Source organism: Somniosus microcephalus, chromosome 2 (assembly GCF_052327205.1).
Source record: "Somniosus microcephalus isolate GS21.2 chromosome 2, FLI_Smic_1.0, whole genome shotgun sequence".
In the NCBI taxonomy this organism is placed as follows: Eukaryota; Metazoa; Chordata; class Chondrichthyes; order Squaliformes; family Somniosidae; genus Somniosus; species Somniosus microcephalus.
This window is the reverse complement of record NC_140988.1, coordinates 367,439,141-367,465,848: the sequence shown is the minus strand read 5'-3', so window position 1 is coordinate 367,465,848 and position 26,708 is coordinate 367,439,141. Positions and strand designations below refer to the sequence as shown.

Below are 26,708 nucleotides of genomic sequence, written 5' to 3'. Positions count from 1 at the left end.
TTTTAAAATCCAAGATGGATTCTGCTTCCATTGCCATTTCTGGTCAGATATTTTCTAAATCACGAGGGGTGTAGACAGAGTAGATAGAGAGAAACTGTTCCCAAGCGAATGTAACTCCTTTATTCAAAAAGGGAGACAGAAAGCAGGAAACTACAGGCCAGTTAGCTTAACATCTGTCATAGGGAAGATGTTAGAAGCTATTATTAAAGACATTATAGCAGGGCATTTAGAAAAGTTCAAAGTAATCAGGCAGAGTCAACATGGTTTTGTGAAAGGGAAATCATGTTTAACCAATTGATTGGAGTTCTTTGAGGAAGTAACATGTGCTGTGGATAAAGGGGAACCAGTGGATGTACTGTACTTAGATTTCCAGAAGGCATTTGATAAGGTGCCACATCAAAGGTTATTGCAGAAAATAAAAGCTCATGGTGTAGGGGGTAACATATTGGCATGGATAGAAGATTGGCTAGCTAACAGGAAACAGAGAGTTGGCATAAATGGGTCATTTTCTGATTGGCAAGATGTAACGAGTGGTGTGCCACAGGGATCAGTGCTGGGGCCTCAACTTTTTACAATTTATATAAATGACTTGGATGAAGGGGCCGAAGGTATGGTTGCTAAATTTGCTGTGACATAAAGATAGGTAGGAATGTAAATTGTGAAGAGGACATAAGGAGGCTACAAAGGGATACAGATAAGTTAAGTGAGTGGGCAAAGATCTGGCAAATAGAGTATAATGTGGAAAAATGTGAAGTTGTCCATTTTGGCAGGAAGAATAAAAAAGCATATTATCTAAATGGTGAGAGATTGCAGAGCTCTGAGATGCAGAGGGATCTGGGTGTCCTAGTGCATGAATTGCAAAAGGTTACTTTGCAGGTACAGCAAGTAATTAGGAAAGCTAATAGAATGTTATCGTTCATTGTGAGGGGAATTGAATACAAAAGTAGGGAGGTTATGCTTCAGTTATACAGGGCATTGGTGAGACCACATCTGGAGTACTGTGTACAGTATTGGTCTCCTTATTTAAGGAAGGATGTAAATGCATTGGAAGCAGTTCAGAGAAGGTTTACTAGACTAATATCTGGAATGGGCGGATTGCCTTATGAGGAAAGGTTGGACAGGCTAGGCTTGTATCCGCTGGAGTTTAGAAGAGGTGACTCGATTGAAACATTTAAGATCCTGAGGGGGTCTGGACAGGGTGGATATGGAGAGGATGTTTCCTCTTGTGGGAGAATCTAGAACTAGGGGTCACTGTTTAAAATTAAGGGATCGCCCATTTAAGACAGAGATTAGGAGAAATTTTTTCTCAGAGGGTCGTGAGTCTTTGGAACTCTCTTCCTCAGAGGGCGGTGGAAGCAGAGTCTTTGAATATTTTTAAGGCAGAGGTAGATAGATTCTTGGTAAGCAAGGAGGTGAAAAGTTAATCGGGGGTAGGCGGGAATGTGGAGTAATCGGATCAGCCATAATCTTATTGAACGGCGGAGCAGGCTCGAAGGGCCGAGTGGCCTACTTCTGCTCCTAATTCTTATGGTCGTATGTATGTATTGGCGGAAGGGTCGAGAACCAGAGGACACAGAATAAAGGTGATTGGTAGAAGAGCCAAAGGCGACATGAGGGAAAACTTTTTTACGCAGCGAGTGGTTAGGATCTGGAATGCCTTTCCTGAGAGGGTGGTGGAGGCAGATTCAATCGTGGCTTTCAAAAGGGAATTGGATAAGTACCTGTAGGATAAAAAACTGCAGGGCTACAGGGAAAGGGCGGGGGAGTGGGACTAGCTGAAGTGCTCTTGTAGAGAGCCGGCACGGGCTCGACAGGTCGAATGGCCTCCTTCTGTGTTGTAACCATTCTATGATTCCATGACTTAACATCCCTCCGCTGAAGTAAAATTCTCCTAATCGCTCCGTTCATTCTTCTGGTGATCTTAAATTTATGACCCTTATTTACTGACTTTTCGACCAGTATGAAACATCTTTCTCAGTTGCCAGATCAAAGCCCTTCAATTCTGAGCACCTCGAAGGTCTCCTCTTAACCTTCTAACGGAGAGTCTCAGTTACTTCAGACTCCTCTCATAACTGAAGCATCTTGGCTCTAACCTCATCAAGATGAATCTCTTTCATATAAATACAAGCCTTTCTTTTACCCCGAACTAACATCAGGTTATGTAGTTTTAAGGATGTGAAGGCCCTTGGGAGGGTGCAGAGGAGATTTACCAGAATGGTTCCGGGGATGGGGGATCTTAGCTACAAGGAGAGGTTGGAGAAGCTGGATTTGTTTTCATTAGAGCAAAGGAGGTTGAGGGGTGATTTGATAGAGGTGTACAAGATTATGACGGGTTTGGATAGGCTAGACGGGGAAAGGCTGTTCCCACTAGTTGATGGTACAAGAACTAGGGGACACAGATTTAAGGTTTTGGGCAAGAGATACAGGGGGGACGTGAAGAAAAGCTTTTTTACGCAGCAAGTGGTGAGGGCCTGGAACTCGCTGCCGACGGAAGTGGTGGAAGCGGAGACACTCAATGTTTTCAAGGGGAGACTGGATAGGCACTTGAGGGAAATAAACTTGCAGGGCTACGGGGATAGAGCGGGGGAATGGGACTGACTGGATTGCTCCACAGAGAGCCGGCAGGGACTCGATGGGCCGAGTGGCCTCCTTCTGTGCCGTTATGACCTGAAAGCACCAGCAGGCTGGGGCTGTGATTCCACAGCAATTGTTCAATGATCAGCACCTCAACCCAAGTGGTCATTGGCCACGTATCTGCACAGACAACGAGCGTTGGCAGGCTAGTCGAGTATGGCGGTGGGGAGCATCGCAGCTACGGCCAGTGGATCGCGCTCACCCGGGGGGGGGGGGGATTCCTAGAGCTGGTCGCTCTGCAAGTGACCCTCTGCTGGAGTGCACACACGTGTGTGCGTGTGTGGACAGGATCGTAATTGGCTGCGACATCTGCCTCACACAGTTGAGCAGCCTGCCAACACACGCAGGGATGGAGACTTGCACAAGGCAACGTATATGGCAGCTGCAATCCATGGACATGGATCCAGGATGACTCGGTGCCTTCAGAAGAGGACAAAATGCTGCAGCGCAAAACAAGGGTAGCTAAACGACGATTTAAAAGAACACGGAGTTTAATTTCATTCAAAAAAATGAATGAATAGCAACCCTTCAACTAAGTGCGTGCTGTTTCAAACATAGAAACATAGAAGATAGGAGCAGGAGTAGGCCATTCGGCCCCTCGAGCCTGCTCCGCCATTCAATGAGATCATGGCTGATCATCCAAATTCAGTATCCTGTCCCTGCTTTCTCCCCATACCCCTTGATCCCTTTAGCCTCAAGAAATATATCCAACTCCTTCTTGAATATATTTAATGAATTGGCTTCAACTGCCTTCTGTGGTAGAGAATTCCCACTCTCTGGGTGAAGAAATTCCTCCTCATTTCTGTCCTAAATGGCTTACCCCTTATCCTTAGACTGTAACCCCTGCTTCTGGACTCCCCGACCATCGGGAACATCCTTCCTGCATCCAGTCCTGTCAGAATTTTATAAGTTTCAATGAGATCCCCTCTCATTCTTCTAAACTCCAGCGAGTATAAGCCCAATCGACCCAATCTCTCCTCATACGTCATTCCTGCCATCCCAGGTATCAGCCTCGTTTTTCTTTACATTGAATCTTAACAGGCCATTCGGCCCAACTGGTCCCTGCTGGTGTTTATGCTCCATGCATGCCTCCTCCCACCCGTCTTCATCTCACGCTATCAGCATATCCCTCTATTCCTTTCTCCCTAATGTACTTATTCAGCTTCCCCTTAAATGCATCTATACTATTCCCTGTTGTAGCAAGTTCCACATTCTCACCACTGTCTGGGTGAAAAAGTTTCTCCTGAATTCCCTATTAGATTTATTACATAGAATCTACAGCACAGAAGTGACGATCTTATATTCATGGCCTATCCACATATCCTTCTATTCCTTTCTCTCTCATGTACATATCTAGCTTCCCCATAAAATGTTCAAATTCTTTTGACTGAGGGGGATTGGGAAACGTTGGTGTTCAGAGGGACCTGGTTGTCTTTGTACACAAATCACTGAAAGTTACCATGCAGGTACAGCAAGCAATTAGGAAAGCAAATGGTATGTTGGCCTTTATTACAAGAGGATTTGAGTATAAGAGTAAAGGTGTCTTACTGCAATTATATAGGGCCCTGGTGAGACCACACCTGGAGTATTGTGTACAGTTTTGGTCTCCTTACCTAAGGAAGGATATACTTGCCATAGAGGGAGTGCAACAAAGGTTCACCAGACTGGTTCCTGGGATGGGGGGATTGTCCTATGAGGAGAGATTGAGTAGACTAGGCCTGTATTCTCTAACGTTTATAAGAATGAGGTGATCTCATTGAAACATACAAAATTCTTACAGGGCTTGACAGGGTAGATGCAGGGAGGATGTTCCCCCTGGCTGGGGAGTCTAGAACCAGGGGTCACAGTCTCAGAATAAGGGGTCGGCCATTTAGGACTGAGAGGAGGAGAAATTTCTTCACACAGAGGGTGGTGAATCTTTGGAATTCTCTACCCCAGAGGCTGTGGAGGCTCAGTCGTTGAGTATATTCAAGACAGAGATCGATAGATTTTTGGATATTAAGGGAATCAAGGGATATGGGGATAGTGCAGGAAAGTGGAGATGAGGTAGATGATCAGCCATGATCTTATTGAATGGTGGAGCAGGCTCGAGGGGCCAAATGGCCGACTCCTGCTCCTTTTATGTTCTGTGTTACTCTGATCCTCTTTTCATCATCCGTCCTACCCAGAGTGCTGTCAGAGCTTCCTTGGTTCAGGATTCAGGAGCTGGCAAGTTTTCTGGCCGTAATTTCTAAGGGAAAGGGGCAACCAGCCCTGGTTGCTGCCCTCCAGCCCATTCTCGCCGGTGACGTCGGGTCGGGCAAGACCCTGCCGAAGTACCATTAAAGTCTCCAGGCAGGTAGCTAGTTGAGTGTTTAAAGGCATCTAGGGGAATGGCGACAGCCAAATCAAAGCCTGCTCCCACCCACTTTCCATCAGGACTCACTGGACAGTGGCCAGGACCTGGAATTGTGGCCTGTTTTCCTTCCCTCCATACCCGCGGGTCAATGGCAGTGTCCTTGTTGTCACTAACTGCGATCGGCTAACTGTGCACAGAGCACGGATTGGAGCTGGGATCTTCCTGCTCTGTGCGGCCTTCAACTACGGAGACTATTTCACTGTCGGAAGGAAACTTGGCTCGTGTACAGAGTGATTTGGAATTAAGCGCTGGCTTTATCTGAGAACTGAAGCCCAGCTGTTTCCTGTGTGGTGCGCAGATACCCTCAGAAATACACTCCAAGGTGAATCTGACAGGCTGATACCTGGGATGGCAGGAATGACGTATGAAGAGAGATTGGATCGATTAGGCTTATATTCGCTAGAGTTTAGAAGAATGAGAGGGGATCTCATTGAAACTTATAAAATTCTAACAGGACTAATCTACTGGAATTTTTTGAGGATGTAACTAGTAAAATAGATAAGGGAGAACCAGTGGATGTGGTGTATTTGGACTTTCAGAAGGCTTTTGACAAGGTCCCGCATAAGAGATTAGCGTGTAAAGTTAAGGCACATGGGACTGGGGGCAAGGTATTGACTTGGATAGAGAACTGGTTGGCAGACAGAAAGCAAAGAGTTGGAATAAACGGGTCTTTTTCTGAGTGGCAGGCAGTGACTAGTGGGGTACCGCAGGGATCGGTCCTTGGGCTCCAGCTATTCACAATATATATTAATGATCTGGACAAGGGAACTAGATGTAATATCTCCAAATTTGCAGACGACACAAAGCTGGGTGGGCGTGTGTGCTGTGAGGAGGATGCCGAGAAACTCCAGGATGATTTGGACAGGTTGGGTGATTGGGCAAAAGCATGGCAGATGCAATATAACGTGGATAAATGTGAGGTTATCCACTTTGGTGGCAAAAACAGGAAGGCAGATTATTATCTGAATGGCAATAGATTGGGAGAAGAGGAAGTGCAATGAGACCTGGGTGTCCTTGTGCACCAGTCACTGAAGGTAAGAATGCAGGTGCAGCAGGCGGTTAAGAAGGCAAATGGTATGTTGGCCTTCGTAGCGAGAGGGTTTGAGTACAGGAACAAGGATGTCTTGCTGCAGTTGAACAGGGCCTTGGTGAGACCACATCTCGAGTATTGTGTGCAGTTTTGGTTGCCTTATCTGAGGAAGGATGTTCTTGCCATGGAGGGAGTTCAGCGAAGATTCACCAGGCTGATACCTGGGATGGCAGGAATGACGCATGAGGAGAGATTGGGACGATTGGGCTTGTACTCGCTGGAGTTTAGAAGAATGAGAGGGGATCTCATTGAAACTTATAAAATTCTGACAGGACTGGACAGACTAGATGCAGGAAGCATGCTCCCAATGGTCGGGGAGTCCAGAACCAGGGGTCACAGTCTAAGGATAAGGGGTAAGCCATTTAGGACAGAGATGAGGAGGAATTTCTTCCCCCAGAGAGTGGTGAACCTGTGGAATTCTCTACCACAGAAGGCAGTAGAGGCCAATTCATTAAATATATTCAAGAAGGAGTTGGATATATTTCTTAAGGCTAAAGGGATCAGGGGGTATGGGGAGAAAGCAGGGGCTGGGTACTGAAATTGGATGATCAGCCATGATCGCATTGAATGGCGGAGCAGGCTCGAGGGGCCGAATGGCCTACTCCTGCTCCTATCTTCTATGTTTCTATGTTTCCTTCCTGAAGGCAGGTTTGTCCCTTTGGCCTTTACTCCCATCGCTCGGTTCACAGAGTGACACACAGCCAAGACCGTTGTTGGGCTGAAGGTCTCTTGACCTTCAACGTGTGATCTGTGAAATGGGCCGTGCTGTGGCCAGATGGTGCCCAGCAGGACAGAAACCGCAGCACCACATTCACCTGGGATGCCAATCTCCCCTGGTCCTCCCACAGGAGGCCTGCAGAACAGTGTTGGCAAGCTTCCCCTTAGAGGGAGAACTGCGATTTTCATTTTTGGGGATGGGGTGGGATAAAAGACCTGGAGAGAGGGAGATAAATGTTTTAAATAGGACAGCAGCTTATTTCAGAGAGAGAGAGTGAGAGAGAGTGAAAGTAAGAGAAATCGAAAGAAAATGAAAAAGGAAAAGAAACAGAAAGAGAGAAAAAAAAGCTTGTATTTATATAACTCCTTTCAGAATAACATAAGAAACAGGAGCAGGAGTCGGCCATTCGGCCCCTCGAGCCTGCTCCGCCATTCAATGAGATCATGGCTGATCTGATCTTGGCCTCAACTCCACTGTCCTGCCCGTTCCCCATAACCCGTGATTCCCCTGTTTTTCAAAAATCTGTCTATCGCCACCGTGACTATATTCAACGACTCAGCCTCCACAGCTCTCCGGGGTAGAGAATTCCAAAGATTCACGACCCTCAGAGAAGAAATTCCTCCTCATCTCCGTTTTAAATGGGCGACCCCTTATCCTGAAACTATGCCCCCTAGTTCTAGATTCTCCCACGAGGGGAAACATCCTCTCAGCATCTACCCTGTCAATCCCCCTCAGAATCTTATATGTTTCAATAAGATCACCTCTTATTCTTCTAAACTCCAATGAGTATAGGCCCAAACTTTCCACATAAGACAACCCCTTCAACTCAGGAATCAACCTCGTGAACCTTCTCTGAACTGCCTCCAATGCAAGTATATCCCTCCTTAAATAAGGAGACCAAAACTGTACGCAGTACTCCGGGTGTGGTCTCACCAGCGCCCTGTACAGTTGTAGCACGACTTCCCTACTTTTATACTCCATCCCCCTCGCAATAAAGGCCAACATTCCATTTGCCTTCCTAATTACTTGCGGTACCTGCACGCTAACTTTTTGTGTTTCATGTACGAGGACCCCCAGATCCCTCTGTACCGCAGCATTCTGTAGTCTCTCTCCATTTAAATAATATTTTGCTTTTTTATTCTTCCTACCAGTGGATAACCTCACATTTTCACAGCATCAGGATGTTCCGTAACACTTCACAGCCAGTATGTTGCCTTGCATGTAATGTACTGCTCATTCAAGGCAAAGCCAGATCTCCGAGCGCTTTACTGGTTGGAGGAGAGAAAAATGAAAAAGGACATGAGGAACTTGGTTCATGGGACATGGAGCTTAGCCCAGGTGAGGCCACAGGCCAGGGCCATCTGGATGACTAGTAGTTTACGAACAGACAGGTGGAATGACCTATTCCTGTTCGTATGTTCCTATAACGTGTTGCTGTCTTCTGTCACAATTTAGACTACGCCAGCCTAAATATATTAAGTCTGGAGAACAAAAAACAAACTTATGGATTTGCATGAAGAAGTGTCCTAGGCCCAACCATCTTCAGCTGCTTCATCAATGGCCTTCCCTCCAACATAAGGTCAGAAATGGGGATGTTTGCTGATGACGGCAGAGTGTTCAGCGCCATTCACAACTCCTCAGATAATGAAGCAATCCATGCCCGCAGGCAACAAGACCTGGACGTTCAGGCTTGAGCTGATAAGTGGCAGGTAACATTCGCGCCACACAAGTGCCAGGCAATGACTATCTCCAACAAGCGAGAGTCTAACCACCGCCCCTTGACATTCAACAGCATTACCATTGCCGAATCCCCCACCTACAACATCCTGGGGGTCACCATTGACCAGAAACTTAACTGGACCAGCCACATAAATACTGTGGCTACCAGAGCAGGTCAGAGGCTGGGTATTCTGGGGTGAGTGTCTCACCTCCAGACTCCCCAAAGCCTTTCCACCATCTACAGGGCACAAGTAAGGAGTGTGATGGAATACTCTCCACTTGCCTGGATGAGTGCAGCTCCAACAACACAAGAAGCTCGACACCATCCAGGACAAAGCAGCCCGTTTGATTGGCACCCCATCCACTACCTTAAACATTCACTCCCTCCACCACTGGCGTACCGTGGCTGCAGTGTGTGTCATCTAAAAGATGCACTGCAGCAACTCGCCAAGGCTTCTTCAGCAGCACCTCCCAAACCCGCAACCTCTACCACATAGAAGGAAAAAGGGCAGCAGGCGCATGGGAGCACCACCACCTCCAAGTTCCCGCCCAAGTCACACATCATCCTGACCTGGAAATAGATCGCTGATCCTTCATCGTCGCTGGGTCAAAATCCTGGAACTCCCTCCCTAACAGCACTGTGGGAGTACCTTCAACACAGACTGCAGCGGTTCAAGAAGATGGCTCACCACCACCTTCTCAAGGGCAACTAGGGATGGGCAATAAATGTTGGTCTTGCCAGCAACGCCCAGATCCATTGAACGAATAAAAAAAAAGCAACGATCTCCACCCGAGGGTGACTCCCGTACGCTCCATTATATCAGGATCCATTACACTCAAAATCAACACTGGGTAAGTAACACTCCCTATTTCTCTTGTGAAAATTATACACAACAACCACCTCTCTGCCTCTCGCCTCATTCACGAGCACACAGACTGAGGTAAAATGACAGCAGACTGGAAGCATGACTTGACTACACACGGTGGAAGATTGACGGACAATTGTTTCAAGCTTTCTTATTTTACGTTTGAACCCGCCTGCAGAGTCAGTCAGGCCTGAAGGAATCAAATAACAGATTAAAAAACGCAATCGTAAAATCAACATAACCAGCAGTTAACCACGATAAACCGGTTTTAGGATCTGCGATGGGTTTCAATTTGCAACAGGTTTTGCACAAGCTACCCGTTTCAAAAAAAAATTCAGAAACTGAAGTGCAGGGCAAAACCCACAAGCACAAGGGCGCGACAAGGTTGGACAGAGTAGGAGGGTAGGAGTAACTTAAAAGCAGCAGTGGTTACCAGAACCAGAAGTGATCCCAGAACGGAGAGGTTAGAACGATGGGCTGAATGGCCTCCTTCTGTGCCATAAATTTCTATGATTCTAACTAAACGGAATGACTGAAACAGGCTGGCGGCTCTTTTCTCTAGAATAGAGAAGACTGAGGGGTGACCTGATAGAGGTCTTTAAAATTATGAAGGGGTTTGATAGGATAGATGGAGAGAGGATGTTTCCACTTGTGGGGGAGTCTAAAACTAGGGGGGAAAAATTGGGTCGCTGCTAAAAGTAGCGCCCCAAAAAAATTAGCGCCCCCGTGGCCGAAATTCACCAGTTGTGCCCAAAGAGGGAGGCGGGGTGCTACGGGGAGCGCCCCGCCTCCCTCTTGGGGCGCTGCGAGTTAATATCGCTGCGCTATGTGCCGGCTGCGCTCCGTGAGTGCGGCACTTCGAGTGCCGGGCTCGTTTGCCGGCACTCGATCCCTGGTGGCCAAACTGTGCTGCGCTAGGCCCCTCCCCTTTAATAAGGGGAGGAAGGCGTGATGTGCTGCAGTGCAAAAGAGCCCGGCACTCAAGAGAAGGGCACTAACGGGAGGCGCAAATCAACCGAATTTTTAGGCCCAGGTGTCATAAGTATAAGATAGTCACTAATAAATCCAATAGGGAATTCAATTAACAACAACATGCATTTAAACAGCACCTTTAACGTATTAAAACATCCCAAGGCATTTCACAGGAGCGTTATCAAACAAAATTGGACACAAGCCACATAAGGAGATATTGGGCCAAAAGCTTGGTCAAAGACGTAGGTATTAAGAAGCGTTTTTCATAGAATATACAGCACAGAAACAGGCCATTTGGTCCAACTAGTCTGTGGTGGTGTTTATACTCCACACCAGTCTCCTCCCAGTCCATCTACCTCATCTCAGCCTTTCAGCATATCTTTCTATTCCCTTTACTCTCATGTACTCGTCTAGTTTCCTTTTGAAAGTATCTAAGCTATTTGCCTCAACCACTTCCCGTGGTCGCGAGTTCCACATTCTAGCCACTCTCTGAGTAAAGAAATTTCTCCTTATTTCCCTATTGGATTTATTAGCAACTATCCTGTATTTATGGCCCCTAGTTTTGGATTCTCCCACAAGTGGAAACATTCTCTTCACATCTACCCTGTCCAACCCATTCATAATTTTAAAGACCTCGATCAGATCACCTCTAAGTCTTCTCTTTTCTACATTTCCTACATCACAACAACAACTTCACTTCAAAAAGTACTTGATTGGCTGTAAAGCGTTTTGGGGCATCCTGAAGTCATGAAAGGCGCCACAGAAATGCAAGTCTTTACAACTCCAACCTGTTCAATCTTTCCCGATCGCTGTAATCTCTCAGTTATGGTACCATCCTTGTCAATCCTTTTTGCACTTTCTCCAGTGCTCGTGTCCTTTTAAAGGAGATGTGGAGAGACAAATTGTATATTTTATCATTCTGCTCCACAATCGTGTGTAATCTTCAAACATAACTTATCTATGTCCTGATTTTTGCCTTTTCATGCTGAATATCCGATCACTTTAATATGTCTTTGAAGATGTTTTAATAGTGCCATCAGAAATTAGTGTGTGAACCTCAACTGTACAAACATGACCTGCAACACAGCACATGAATGGAAATCGACTGATTCGAGGGTTGACATCAAGACTCGCTGAACTGTCTCCTACCCTAACTCATTATTTCCCAGGACCTCAAAGCCACGCCACTCTTTACTTACTCCCACAATCTACGGCCTCCGAGAGCCAAAACTTGACATCGCTTCACCGTGTCAAAGTATTTGAATTTGCTCAGCACACAGCAAGGTTCTGCAGACAGCAATGAGGTGAATGATGCTGAATCGGTCTTTCCGGAAGGACATAGCCAGGACACTGGAAGAATTGCCTACTGTTCTCAGTTTTATATAGAATTGCATTGCATAGAATATACAGCACAGAAAGAGAGGCCGTTCGGCCCAACTAGTCTGTGTTTATACTGCACACGAGTCTCCTCCCATTCCATCTACCTCATCTCAGCCTTTCAGCATATCTTTCTATTCCCTTTACTCTCATGTACTCGTCTAGTTTCCTACTGAAAGCTTCCATGCTATTTGCCTCAACCACTTCCTGTGGTAGTGAGTTCCACATTCTAACCACTCTCTGAGTAAGTAATTTCTCCTCAACTCACTATTGGATTTATTAGTAACTATCTTGTATTTATGACCCCTAGTTTTGGATTCTCCCACAAGTGGAAACATTCTCTCCACATCTACCCTGTCCAACCCATACATTTTCAAAACCTCCATCAGGTCATCTCTTTTCTAAAGAAATAAATCCCCAACTTGTTCAAACTTTCTCAAAAGTTGTAATCTTGTTTGCACTTTCTCCAGTGCTTCTCTGTCCTTTTTATAGTATATAAAGACCAGATCGGTGCACAGAACTCTAAGTGCGGCCTGACCAGGGTCTTCAAAGTCCACCCGAGGCAGAGGTTTACACATTACATTTTGTGGTAAACCACTGTTTGTATTCCTGTTTGTCCTGTTTGTATTCCACTGTGTACATGCCTGGACATGCCTCGGCTGACTCCTCCCACAGGTCCTAGTATAAAGGTGACTGCTCCCCAGCCCTTGTATCCTGGACCGGTCGACCACTCGAGGCAGACCTCCATTCTGTTGTTAATAAAAGCCTTTGGTTACTCTTCTAACTCTCAGTCTTTTATGAGTAATTGATAGCGCATCAATTTTATTAACAACATTTTTATAATGGAGAAGATCCTCACACCAGCATGCCTGGACTTAGATCATCGGGAGGCGGACTCATCCACCAAGTTTACTCACTGGCTTAAGTGTTTCGAAAAATTCCTGACCGCCTCCGAAGCAATCAAATCGGACGAGGACAAACTGGATGTCCTGACCTCCAAAGTGAACCACCGAGTGTACTCGGTCATCCAAGACGCGACCTCGTACGCGGACGCTATCAAGCTCCTCAAGGACCAGTACACGCGCCCAGTGAACGAAGTGTACGCCAGGCACCTCCTGGGGAGTCGTAAACAACAACCTGGGGAATCGACCGTGGAATACCTTCAGGCACTGTCTGTGCTTGGCCGGGCCTGTGGTTGTAAGGATGTAAAGGCTGCCGTGTACACAGAGGAACTTATCCGGGACGCTTTTGTAGCGGGCCACAGATCCAATTACACCCGACAGCGACTGTTGGAGCAGAGTAACCTCGACCTCAACAAGGCCTCTGAACTCGCACTATCGTTGGATGCAGCCTACCAGGGCATGGATGCCTACTCCTCTGCACCGTGGACGCCACGGGGAATGACAGCCTGGGACACGGTAGGACCGCCTCATAGCGCCGTGCCACCCCAGCCACACCCCAACAACGGCCAAACTACCGCAGCAGTGTCCCAAGGCCAGACAGCAGTGCCCCAAGGCCAGAAATGCTACTTCTGTGGCCAGGCAAAACACCCCAGAGCGCGCTGCCCGGCGAAAAACGCGATCTGCTCGGGCTGCGGGAAGAAGGGACACTACGCTAGCGTCTGCAGGGCCAAAGCCACCCCGAACCCCAGCAGCGCCGCGTGTGGGCCATGCGGGCCGCCATCTTGGACCTCCCCGGCCATGTGCGAATCACCGGTACAGCAGCCATTTTGGACGCCTCCAGCCACATGGGGATCATGGACGCCGCCATCTTGGACGACAGCCGGGACGCAGCAGGCCCCCGACACCGCCTCATCTGATACCCGCAGCGACACACCGACCCCTACGCTGGCATCCGTTACACTGGACCAAGCGAGACCGCACCAACTGGCCAGTTCCACAATGGACATTAAGGTAAATGGTCACGATACAATCTGCCTTTTTGACTCTGGGAGCACGGAGAGCTTCATCCACCCCGACACGGTGCGGCGTTGCTCTCTCCCAGTCCTGCCTGCGCAACAGCGGATTTCTATGGCCTCCGAGTCCCAGTCGGCGGACATCGGCGGCTACTGCGTGGTGACACTCGTAGTAGACGGGACCGTGTACGATCATTTTAAACTTCTGGTCCTGCCTGACCTCTGCGCTGCCGTCCTGCTGGGGTTAGATTTTCAGTGCCACCTTAAAAGTGTTACGATGGCGTACGGTGGACCCCTACCCCCACTCACAGTCCGCAGCCAGCAGCTTCCAAACTGCCCGCCGCGCACCAGGTGCAACCTCTCCACACTCAGAGTCACCCCCCCCCAACTGTTTGCTAACCTCACCCCCGACTGTAAGCCCATCGCCACAAAGAGCAGGCGATACAGTGCCGGGGACAGGGTTTTCATTAAAACCGAAGTGGAGCGGCTCCTGAAAGAAGGGATTATTGAGGGCAGCACCAGCCCCTGGCGAGCCCAGGTTGTGGTCGTTAAGACCGGCGAGAAGCAGCGCCTGGTCATCGACGACAGCCAGACAATAAATCGCTACACCCTGCTGGACGCCTACCCACTCCCCCGTATAGCTGATATGGTCAACCAGATCGCGCAGTACCGCGTCTTCTCGACCATTGACCTGAAATCAGCGTACCACCAGCTCCCCATCCGCCCTGAGGACCGCCAGTACACTGCCTTTGAGGCAAACGGCCGCCTCTATCACTTCCTTAGGGTTCCCTTTGGCGTCACCAACGGGGTCTCCGTCTTCCAAAGGGAGATGGACCGGATGGTAGATCAAAATGCGTTGCAGGCCACTTTCCCATATCTGGACAATGTGACCATCTGCGGCCGTGACTTGCAGGACCATGACGCAAACCTCGAAAAATTCCTCCGCACCGCCCAACTCCTAAACCTGACATATAACAAGGAGAAGTGCATATTCCGCACAAACCGCCTCGCCATCCTTGGCTGTGTTGTGGAACACGGAGTCATCGGCCCCGACCCCGACCGGATGCGTCCCCTTATGGAACTTCCACTGCCCCACTGCCTCAAGGCCCTGAAGAGGTGCCTAGGGTTTTTCTCCTATTACGCCCAGTGGGTCCCCTACTATGCGGACAAGGCCCGTCCGCTGATCAAGTCCACCTCTTTTCCCTTGACGGCAGAGGCCCGCTTAGCCTTCCACCGTATCAAGGAGGACATTGCCAAAGCCACCATGCACGCAGTGGACGAATCCATCCCCTTCCAGGTGGAAAGCGACGCGTCTGACTTTGCCCTGGCCGCTACCCTCAATCAGGCGGGGAGACCCGTGGCCTTCTTTTCACGAACCCTCCAAGGCCCGGAGACCAGACACTCCGCTGTTGAGAAGGAGGCCCAGGCGATTGTGGAGGCTGTGCGTCATTGGAGGCACTACCTGGCCGGAAAACGATTTACCCTGCTCACTGACCAGCGTTCAGTTGCTTTTATGTTTAACAACAAGCAGAGGGGCAAAATCAAAAATGACAAGATCTTGAGGTGGAGAATCGAACTTTCCACCTACAACTACGAGATCTTGTACCGGCCCGGGAAGCTAAATGAACCCCCGGATGCGCTATCGCGTGGCACCTGCGCCAGCGCGCAGATCGATAGACTGCGGGCCCTCCACAATGACCTCTGCCACCCGGGGGTCACCAGGTTCTTCCACTTCATCAAGGCCCGCAACCTGCCTTACTCTATTGAGGTCAGGACCATGACCAGGAACTGCCAAGTCTGCGCTGAGTGCAAACCACACTTTTATAGACCAGACAGGGCCCACCTGATAAAAGCCACTCGCCCCTTCGAGCGCCTGAGCGTCGATTTTAAAGGGCCTCTCCCCTCCTCCGACCGCAATGTGTACTTCCTCAATATTATTGATGAGTACTCCCGTTTCCCGTTCGCCTTCCCCTGCCCGGACATGACCAGTGCCACGGTCATTAAATGTCTGAACAACCTCTTCACCCTGTTCGGCTTCCCCAGCTATATCCATAGCGACCGGGGCTCATCGTTTATGAGCGACGAACTCCGTCAGTACCTGCTAACTAGGGGTATTGCCACAAGCAGGACCACCAGTTACAACCCCCGGGGGAACGGACAGGTGGAAAGAGAAAATGCGACAGTTTGGAAGGCCGTCCTGCTAGCCTTAAAGTCTAGGGGCCTTCCAACCTCCCGCTGGCAGGATGTGCTCCCCGATGCGCTCCACTCTATTCGGTCACTGCTCTGCACGGCCACTAACGCCACCCCTCATGAGAAAATGTTTGTCTTCCCAAGGAAGTCCACATCGGGGACATCGCTACCGCCATGGCTGACGTCCCCAGGGCCGGTCCTACTGAGAAGACACGTGAGGACCCATAAAACGGACCCCCTGGTCGAGAGGGTCGACCTCCTCCACGCCAACCCCCAGTATGCTTACATCGCATACCCGGACGGGCGGGAGGACACAGTCTCCATAAGAGACCTTGCACCCTCGGGGGCCGCAGTAACCCACTACCCACTACCACCCCCCACCACGATCCGATATCCAGCCCCAGCAGACGGCAGGCCTGGGCCCCGCGACCCGCTCGACATCTACGAGGACGACACGCCTGTGCCACAGCCTACGCTGGACTCGACGCCGGAAACTTCACTACCCCTGCCGTCGCCACGCAGATCACAGCGGCAGACAAGACCTCCGGAGAGACTCCAATACACTAACTTTTAATACACTTCACCCCGCCGGACTCAATTTTAAACAAGGGGTGAATGTGGTAAACCACCGTTTGTATTCCTGTTTGTCCTGTTTGTATTCCACTGTGTACATGCCTGGACATGCCTCGGCTGACTCCTCCCACAGGTCCTAGTATAAAGGTGACTGCTCCCCAGCCCTTGTATCCTGGACCGGTCGACCACTCGAGGCAGACCTCCATTCTGTTGTTAATAAAAGCCTTTGGTTACTCTTCTAACTCTCAGTCTTTTATGAGTAATTGATAGCGCATCACATTTACGGTCAGGTATCTCATCCAAAGGACGGCACCTGTGACAGCGCAGCACTCCCTCAGTACTGCACTGAAGTGTCTGCCCAGATTATACGTTCAAGTGTCAGAGGCTTAATCTGCCACCAAATGGGCTTTGTGAAAGCTTTTAATTGACCTCGCCTACTCTTCCCAATCTCATTGTGGGCCTTCAGTTAAAAATGAAACAGAAACATAGCAAAATAGAAGCAGGAGTCGGCCATTCAGCCCTTCGAGCCTGCTCCGCCATTCAATATGGTCATGGCTGATCCTCTATCTCAATACCATATTCCCGCTCTCTCCCCATACCTCTTGATGCCTTTTGTGTCTAGAAATCTATCTATCTCCTTCTTAAATATATTCAGTGACTTGGCCTCCACAGCATTCTGTGGTAGAGAATTCCACAGGTTCACCGCCCTGAGTGAAGAGGCAAGAGCTCACCTTTGACCTTTCACCGGGCTCATAAATTAAGGAGTGAGCTACAATACCAAGTCCGAGAGCACTACTGAACTCAGAATGTTCACCCCAAGGTGTAACCGTTTATTTTAAATTGTAGCCATAACTTAAAGCTAATTGAAGTTTACAAGCTTACAAAAAGGAACTGACAAAGTTAGATGAATTACTTACTGAGGCAAAGGTTTCAAATATCGGAAGACACAACTTAAACATTAGGGTCATTCGGAGCAAGCAGGGGCAGCAAGCAGAAGATTTTCTTAAAGTAAGGATAATAGATCTTGGGATTAATTTAGCAGGGAAGGCCCTTGAAGCAACATCAACATAGGTCACAGGATCAAGCTGTCGGACTGTTGTAACATCCCAACGTCCTTCAGGGATGGAATCCTGCTGTCTTTACCCGGCCTGGCCTATATGTGACTCCAGTCCCACACCGATGTGGATGACTCTGAACAGGTCCCCTGAAGGCACTCTGCTTCACCAGCGACGTCCACATCAGCTTTGAAAGGGGGGCAACTGAGAGGTAGCCATTTAGAGTATATAGATCCAAGATAGTAAATGGTAATGGAAAAGATGGATCTGGAAGATGACATCAACCTGATGTCAGGAAGTTCTTTATACACAGAGCTACCAAATGGACTCCGGAATAATGGAGGCAAAAACCTTGGAATCATTCAACAACCGGCTGATTGATGGGGAACCATAGGGTGTGTCAGGTTGGAGAAGGAAAGATGGGTCGAACGGCCTTTCTCTCTCTATCTGACTTGTGAACTGGTGACTATAAAAAGAGGCAAAGGCCAATATAAATAGGGAGAGCTGCACACCTCGGTTGTTTTGGGATTACCCTACCTTAGCTGAGACACAATTCAGAAGAGGCTTAATCAAACTTGCGCAATCCCCGAGGTGGGAGTGTAAAGGGGAGAGGAGAAAAGAAAGACTTGCATTTATATAGCGCCTTTCGCGACCACCGGACGTCCCAAAGTGCTTTAGAGCCAATGAAGTGCTTTTTTGAAGTGTAGTCACTGTTGTAATATAGGAAACGCGGCAGGCAATTTGTGCACAGCAAGCTCCCACAAACAGCAATGTGATAATGACCAGATAATCTGTTTTAGTGATGTTGGTTGAAGGATAAATATTGGCCAGGACACCGGGGATAACTCCCCTGCTCTTCTTCAAAATAGAGCCATGGGATCTTTTACGTCCACCCGAGGGGGCGGACGGGGCCTCGGTTTAACGTCTCAGCCAAAAGACGGCACCTCCGACAGTGCAGCGCTCCCCTCAGTACTCGATTTTCACGCTCAAGTCTCTGGAGTGGGACTTGGCGAGGGTGCTACCCACTGAGTCATAGCTGACACTATAAAGACTAAGAAAAGTCATCACTGAAACCCTACCCCAGTAAAGTGAAGTCAGTTGATGAGGGCTAACAGGTTTCCTTTTATGATATACTGTTAACACACACAGCAGAGACACTCAATCACGTCTGTGTTTTGCTTTATTACTCACTGCGCTTTACACGTTTGCCAGTTGTCATACAATTTCTTTGATTATTGTTTAGTTCATCTTACATTGAGGTGAAAGAACGGCAACAGAAACTCCAATTCAACAACAAATACTTGCATTTATATAGCGCCTTTAACGTAGTAAAAGGTCCCAAGGCTCATCACAGGAGCGATTATCAAACAAAATTTGATACCGAGCCATATAAGGAGATATTGGGACAGGTGAAAGAGGTAGGTTTTAAGGTGCGTCTTAAAGAAGGAAAGAGAGGTAGAGAGGCGAAGAGGTTTAGGGAGAGAATTCCAGAGCTTAGGACCTCGGCAACAGAAGGCACGGCCACCAATGGTGCAGCAATGAAAATCGGGGATGCGCAAGCGGCCAGAATTGGAAGAGGGCAGAAATCTTGGAGGGACTTGCAAGGCTGAAGGAGATTACAGAGATAGTGAGGGGGCGAGGCCATGGAGGAATTTGAAAACAAGGGTGAGAATTTTAAAATCGAGGCGTTGCTGGACCAGGAGCCAATATAGGTCAGTGAGCACAAGGGTGATGGGTTAACGGGACTTGGTGCGGGTTAGGACACTGGGCAGCAGAGGTTTGAAGGAGTTCAACTTTATGGAGGGTGGAAGCTGGGAGGCTGCCCAGGAGTGCACTGGAATAGTCAAGTGTACAGGTAACAAAGGCATGGATGGCGGTTTCAGCAGCAGACGAGCTGATGCAGTGTCGGGAGATGTTACGGAGGTGGAACTACAAGGTTTAGGCGATGGCGGGGGGGGGGTATGGGGTCGGAAGCTCATCGACGTAAGGTCAAATAGGACGCCGAGGAAGTGAACGGTCAGCTTCTGCCTCAGACAGTGACCAGGGGGAGCGATGGAGTCCGTGGCTAGAAAATCGGAGTTTGTGGCGGGGACTGAAGACAATGGCTTCCAGCGTTCCCAATACTTAATTGGAGGAAATTTCTGCTCATCCAGTTCTGGATGTCAAGACAAGCAGCGTGACAAATCAGAGGCAGCGGCGTGGTCGGGAGACCCTTGGGGGACTCCAGAGGTAACGGTGCTGGAGCGGGAAGAGAAGCCGTTGCAGGTGATTCTCTGGTTACGATTAGATAAAGAATGGAACCAGGTGAGGGCAGTCCCAGGATGGTGTGGGTTAGGGTTAGGGTACCGTGTCAATGGCTCCAGACAGGTTGAGAAGGATGAGAAGGGACAGTGCACCAGGTTTCAAAAACAATTGCCACCAATGACGCAACTCGTTTATTTAACTGTCCTGTTGCAAAGTGCTCTTAAAAAGGGGGGGGGGGGGGGGGGAGGGGGGGAGAGATGACAAGTACTTCTCTGATTTACAGGAGGCTAGGTAGCTGGAAATGGAACATTGCTGCTCGACACAGACACGCAGACAGAGCTCAGCACACAGCCTATTCCCAATGGCAGGATTTATTAGTGGCATGTAAATGTCTGGTATTCTACCAAGAACCCTGGCTGTTATTTTTCCCCTTCGGCCGCCGCAGGATGCAGGGAGCCCAACTCGTTCAGCTGAGGTTAACTGATTCCACACAGCACGCAGAGGACTGGCTGGTCTGAGTGGCTCGGACCAAACTCCGCGCAGTACATTTACCCACTGAGCCACCGGCTCGGCTTATTGGTTGCACTCTCCCCTCTGGGTCAGAAGGTCGTGGGACCAAGCCCCTCGCCAGGACCCGAGCATCTCACCGAAGCCAACGCTTCAGTGCAGCGCTGAGGGAGTGCTGCACTGTCGGAGGCGCCGTCATTCCAAAGAGATGCTAAACCGAGGCCCCGTCAGCTGGTCGAGGTGAGCGTTTAAAAAAAAAAAAAAAGTGCGGGAGGAGCTCTCCCAGTGTCCAGGTCCAGCTACCACCCCTCAATAAATGACACCCAAAATATAAAAGCTGGATATAGCGCATATAGAACAAACCATGCAAAGGGGTAAGAACATAAGAAATAGGAACAGGAGTAGGCCATACGGCCCCCCGAGCCTGCTCTGCCATCAACTCCACTTTCCCACCCCATCACCATATCCCTCGATTTCCTATTCCAAAAAAATAGGTGGGTAGCAATGTTCCCTGTGAGCTGCGCTTTCTTCTGTTTCTTTTAATGCGCGGTCCCATTTAATTTCTGCGCAGGCGCGGTATTCACAATGTAAAAGCCGGTGAGCAGCCTGCGCGGGGCCTTTGAGATCACTGCACACACCTTAGCGGGATCATTGGTGGACAATATAGAGAGCGCAAACTGTGGAGGGGGGTAACTGGTGGGCAATAGAGGGGGCCAACGGTGGAGGGGGTAACTGGTGGGCAATAGAGAGCAAACTTTGAAGGAGGTAACTGGTGGGCAAGAGAGAGCAAACTGTGAAGGGGGTAACTGGTGGGCAATATAGAGGGCAAACCATGAAGGAGGTAACTGGTGGGCAATAGAGAGCAAACCGTGAAGGGTGTATTTGGTGGGTAATAGAGAGGGCAAACCGAGAAGGGGGTATTTGGTGCCGAGTCGATAAAGCAAACGTTGGAAGGGTTGCTGCTGCATCAGATGCCCAGAGTTTGACACCTCCTGTTACTAGCTAATAGATACAGTCCAAGGCACTGAATAGATCACATTTAGATAAGAACACAGAACAGAGTGGGTGCTTCATTGAAACTACAGTACTGTAATATCTGTCACTAAGTGCTCCTGTAGTACCACAACACCCAAAGTAGAGGCCGAGAAATACAGACATCACGGGTCTGTTCAAATCAATAGAAACTGGAGAAGAAGCTGGGAAGGAACACAAGTGATAAATGGAACAAACCCTGGCCACAGGTGCAAGTGGAAGGCCCACCACAACCTTCTCAGGGCAACCAGCGATGGGCAATAAATGCCAACCTTGCCAGAGATGCCCACATCCCAAGATTGAATTTACAACGAGCCCTGCGTTTAATCACCGAGATCTCACCTTCACTAAAAAACTCCCATCTTCCTCTTGGGTCACCATGACAACAGAGTCGTGCAATTTCTCTTCAAAGTGAACGTGATTGGCTGTTCCCTCCTCATGGCCCTCGGGTCCAAAGCGAACGCCCGTGGTTTTGGGCTTTGTACCTGAAGATGCAAAGGAGCAGAAAGGCAGGTTTTTAAACCAGAACAGTGCGGGAGGCGAGAAAGACCCATCATTAACTCTTTCAGCGCCAAGCTGAGAGTAATTCCACCGTGTCGGAGCCCGAGATATGGACAACCTGCCCTCATCCGTTCAACCTACACCCACTAAAACTAAAGATTCTGTCACCAGCTTAGGTTCTGCTGTGTTGTTAAAAAAAATTCCACTCCAAGTTGAATAGGATTTTACGCTGTAACCAAAAATAATTCAATAAGAATTCACCATTTGTCCCCCCGGGCAAGCACAGAACTGTTTTACAAGAAATGCTTCACAAATAGAACTGAAAATGAACCCAGTATTAAATAAATTAGATATAAAATATTAAATAGATTTCAGGCAATTTTAAAGAGTGTGTAGGGACACAGGGACCTAGGAGCTAATGTGCATAGGTCCCTGAAGGTGGCAGGACATATTGAGAGAGTGGTTAGCAAAGCATATGGGACCTTGGGTTTCATAAATAGAGGTATTGAGTACAAAAGTAGAGAAGTTATGCTCAACCTTTATAAAGCGCTGGTTAGGCCACAACTGACGCATTGCGGCCAGTTCTGGTCACCACACTTTAGGAAGGACGTGATGGCCCTTGAGAGGGTGCAGAGGAGATTTACCAGAATGGTTCCGGGGATGGGGGATCTTAGCTACAAGGCAGAAGAAGCTGAATTTGTTTTCATTAGAGCAAAGGAGGTTGCGGGGTGATTCGATAGAGGTGTACAAGATTATGATGGGTTTGGATAGGATAGACGGGGAAAGGCTGTTCCCACTAGTTGATGGTACAAGGACTACGGGACACAGATTTATGGTTTTGGGCAAGAGATACAGGGGGAGCGTGAGGAAAAACTTTTTTTACGCAGCGAGTGGTGAGGACCTGGAATTTGCTGCCGACGGAAGTGGTGGAAGCGGAGACACGCAATGTTTTCAAGGGGAGACTGGATAGGCACTTGAGGGAAATAAACTTGCAGGGCTACGGGGATGGAGCGGGGGAATGGGACTGACTGGATTGCTCTACAGAGAGCTGGCACAGACTCGATGGGCCGAATGGCCTCCTTCTGTTCCGTTATACATAGATACATAGATACATAGAAGATAGGAGCAGGAGTAGGCCATTCGGCCCTTCGTGCCTGCTCCGCCATTTAATGAGATCATGGCTGATCCTTTAATTCAGTATCCCGTCCCCGCCTTCTCTCCGTAACCCTTAACCCCTTTTGCCCGTAGAAATATATCTAATTCCCTCTTAAATATATTTAATGAGCTGGCGTACACTGCCCTCTGTGGCAATGAGTTCCACAGGTTCACCACTCTCTGAGTGAAGAAATTCCCCCTCATCTCTGTCCTAAATGGTTTAGCCCTTATCCTTAAATTATGTCCTCTAGTTCTGTTCTCACCCGCCAAGGGAAACATTCCTTCTGCATCCAGTCTGTCTAGACCTGTCAGAATTTTATACACTTCTATGAGGTCCCCTCTCAATCTTCTAAACTCCAGTGTGTACATCCCTAAACTACATAGTCTCTCCTCATAGGTCATTCCCGCCATTCCTGGTATCAGCCTGGTGAATCGCCGCTGCACCCCCTCCATGGCAAGAACATCCTTCCTCAGATGAGGCGACCAAAACTGTACACAGTACTCGAGGTGTGGTCTCACCAGTGCCCTGTACAGCTGCAGCAAGGTATCCCTGTTCCTGTATTCTAACCCTTTTGCTATGAAGGCCAGCATACCGTTTGCCTTCTTGACCGCCTGTTGCACCTGCATGCTCGCCTTCAGTGACTGGTGTACAAGAACACCCAGGTCTCTCTGTACTTCCCCCTCTCCCAATCTATTGCCATTTAAATAATAATTTGCCCTCCCGTTCCTGCACCCAAGGTGGATAACTTCGCACTTGTCCACATTATAGTGCATCTGCCATTTATCCGCCCAATCGCCCAGTCTGTCCAAATCGCTCTGGAGCTTCCTGGTCTCTTCCTCTGAGCCCACCCCACTCTGACAAGTCTTTCTGATCGGCTCATTGGCTTCACTGAACTATTGAGTAGACTCGGCCTATATTTTTTGGAATTTAGGAGAAGAGGTGATCTCATTGAAAGGTATAACATTCTGAGAGGGCTGGACAGGGTAGATACTGTTTCCGATGGCTGGAGGGTCTAGAACTAGGGGTCACAGTCTCAGGATAAGGGTTCGGCCATTTAGGGCTGAGATGAAGAGAAATTTCTTCACTCAGTGGATGGTGAATCTTTGGAATTCTCTACCCTTGTCATTGAATATATTCAAGGCTGAGATCGATAAATTTTTGGACACTAGTTGAATCAAAGCATATGGGGCTAGGGCGGAAAAGTGGAGTTAAGGTAGAAGATCAGCCATGATCTTATTGACTGGTGGAGCAGGCTCGAGCAGCCTTATGGCCTACTCCTGCCCCTATTTCTTATGCTATGAACTCTCCGTCACAGAGCTTGAATATTAAGCCCGAATAGTAACTGTTCAATCTTTACCTCGTTCCCCCCCTGCCTCCCATCCCGCCCAACCCCAGCCCCCAACTTACAGTAAAACCTTTACAGGTAACTCAGTCCGCAGGTAACAGGAGAGCATTTAACTGAGTTTGTACCAAAAGACTTGCATTTCTATAGCGCCTTTCACGACCAATGGACATCTCAAAGCGCTTTACAGCCAATGAAGTACTTTTGAAGTGTAGTCAGCAAAGCTCCCACAAACAGCAATGTGATAACGATCAGATAATCTGTTTTTGTGATGTTGGTTGAGGAATAAATATTAGCCAGGACACCGGGGCCAACTCCCCTGCTCCTCTTTGAAACAGTGCCATGGGATCTTTTACATCCACCTGAGAGAGCAGACGGGGGCCTCGGTTTAACATCTCATCCGAAAGCCGGCACCTCCGACAGTGCGGCACTCCCTCAGCACTGCACTGGGAGTGTCAGCCTAGCTTTATGTGTTCAAGACCCTGGAGTGGGACTTGAACCGACAACCTTCTGACTCAGAGGCAAGCGCGCTACCCACTGAGCCATGGCTGACACCTAAATTACCGATAGTGTACAAAGACGCTGTATTCCATAAAAAGTCGGATGCAATGTGACGTAAGAAAACTACTGGGCACTTGGTCCAAGCGTTAAACAAAGTTTTAATCAACTGTTTTACAACATGGAGGTCCAGTTGCGTCCTTCACTAGTTCCCGTTTAGAATGTCCTGCGCAAGCTGGGACCATGCCAGAGTATTTATACTCTCCCTGGACAGTGCCACCCGCAGACAATGCTTCTGCTGTTTAGACATCACAGTCGGGGACACTGAACCAACCGTACTAAGGGCAGAGTTTTACAAAACTGACTGTGGCGTTTGCTAACATCACAGACAAGAGCTAGAAGCAGCCCAGAGCGAGACAGCATTGTGTTCCGTGTACAGGGAGCTGTGCTCTATCCAGTCTGAGTTGCTTGATGCTTACATTAGCAGCATCAGGTGCCAGCTGTGGCTCAGTGGGTAGCACTCTCGCCTCCGAGTCAGAAGGTCGTAGGTTCAAGCCCCACTCCAGAGACTTGAGTGCACAATCCCGGCTGACACCCCGGGTGCAGTGCTGAGGGAGTGCTGCACTGTCGGAGGTGCCATCTTCTGGAGGAGGCGTTAAACCGAGGCCCCCGTCCGCTCTCTCAGGCGGACATAAAAGATCCCGTGGCACTGTTTCCAAGAGCAGCAGGGGATGTTCTCCCCAGTGTCCTGGCCAATAATTATGCCTCAACCAATATCACTAAAACAAATTATCTGGTCACTATCACATTGCTGTTTGTGGGACCTTGCTGTGCGCAAATTGGCTGCCGCGTTTCAATGACTACACTTCAAAAAGTAAACCATTGGCTGTAAAGTGCTTTGGGACGTCCTGAGGTCATGAATGCTGCAATATAAATACACTTTTCAGCTGAAGATTAACAACTGTGGGGGCTTAAATGAACAAGCACAATGCTGTCCTCATCCAAAGTCCACCAAAGGTCAGTAGATAGCAATCAGGAGCACGACCCCTGGCCAATGAGTTTTCTTCTCCCAAACCCAAATATGGAGGCTGCGGAGAATTCAGGGGCACTGTAGATATCGAGATTCACGTTGGAGGTGAAACCAGAGAGATTTGCAAGCTTGAAGAGCAGAATTACAGCACATCCCAGCCTGCATTATCAATAACTGACAGCTAGCTCAGTGTCTCTGACCCCCAATTTTAATGGACGCGTTAACCCCTTTAACACGGCAGACTAATTGCATAGAAACAATTTATGACTAAGAGTTTAGATAGAGTAAATAAAGAGAAACTGTTTCCAATGGCTGAAGTGCCAGTAACCAGAGGACACAGATTTAAGGCGATTGGCAAAAGAACCAGAGGCGACCTGAGGAAAAACTTGTTTACGCAACGAGTGGTTAGGATTTGGAATGCACTGCCTGATGGGGCGGTGGACACAGATTCAATAGTCGCCTTCAAAAGGAAGTTGGTAAATACTTGAAGGAGAAAAAATTGGAGAGAGTTATGGGGAAAGAGCGGGGGAGTGGGACTAACTGGATTGCTCTTCGGAAGAGCCGGCGCAGACTGGATGGGCCGAATGGCCTCCTTCTGGGCTGTACTGTTCTCTGATTCTATGACTAAGGCACACAGGGAGATTCTCAACCTCAATCCCCTTCACCGGTTTTCAGAGGTGGATCCGAGCGTAGGGCCGGTGACTGAAATCTATTACTGAGCGACGCCAGTCACCCGACATACAAACAAGGATCTTTTAACCCCACTGCTGTCAAAGGCCGCGGTCCATCCCAGCACAGAATTCCACTCCGTCAAACCACTTCTCCCTTTACTAGTCCCGTACCGGTTGCTGTAGCAGCGATTAAAGTTTAACCCCCGAGTACATCGGAGTA

The 26,708-nt window shown here is 48.7% G+C and overlaps 1 protein-coding gene across 4 annotated transcripts in view; it reads right to left on the bottom strand.

Moving 5' to 3' along the window:
• The window catches only part of adisspb (adipose secreted signaling protein b), a 206,735-nt gene that overhangs the window by 126,949 nt on the left and 53,078 nt on the right, over positions 1-26,708 (bottom strand). For 3 of the 4 annotated variants that reach the window (XM_085975660.1, XM_085975663.1, XM_085975665.1), the window contains exons 2-3: positions 21,633-21,775; positions 11,186-11,272 (exon numbers count right to left, since the gene is read on the bottom strand). In XM_085975660.1, coding sequence (XP_085831786.1) covers positions 11,186-11,272; positions 21,633-21,775 — 230 coding nt within the window. The remainder of the gene's footprint in view (positions 1-11,185; positions 11,273-21,632; positions 21,776-26,708) is intronic. The other variant, XM_085975669.1, reaches the window with a different exon arrangement.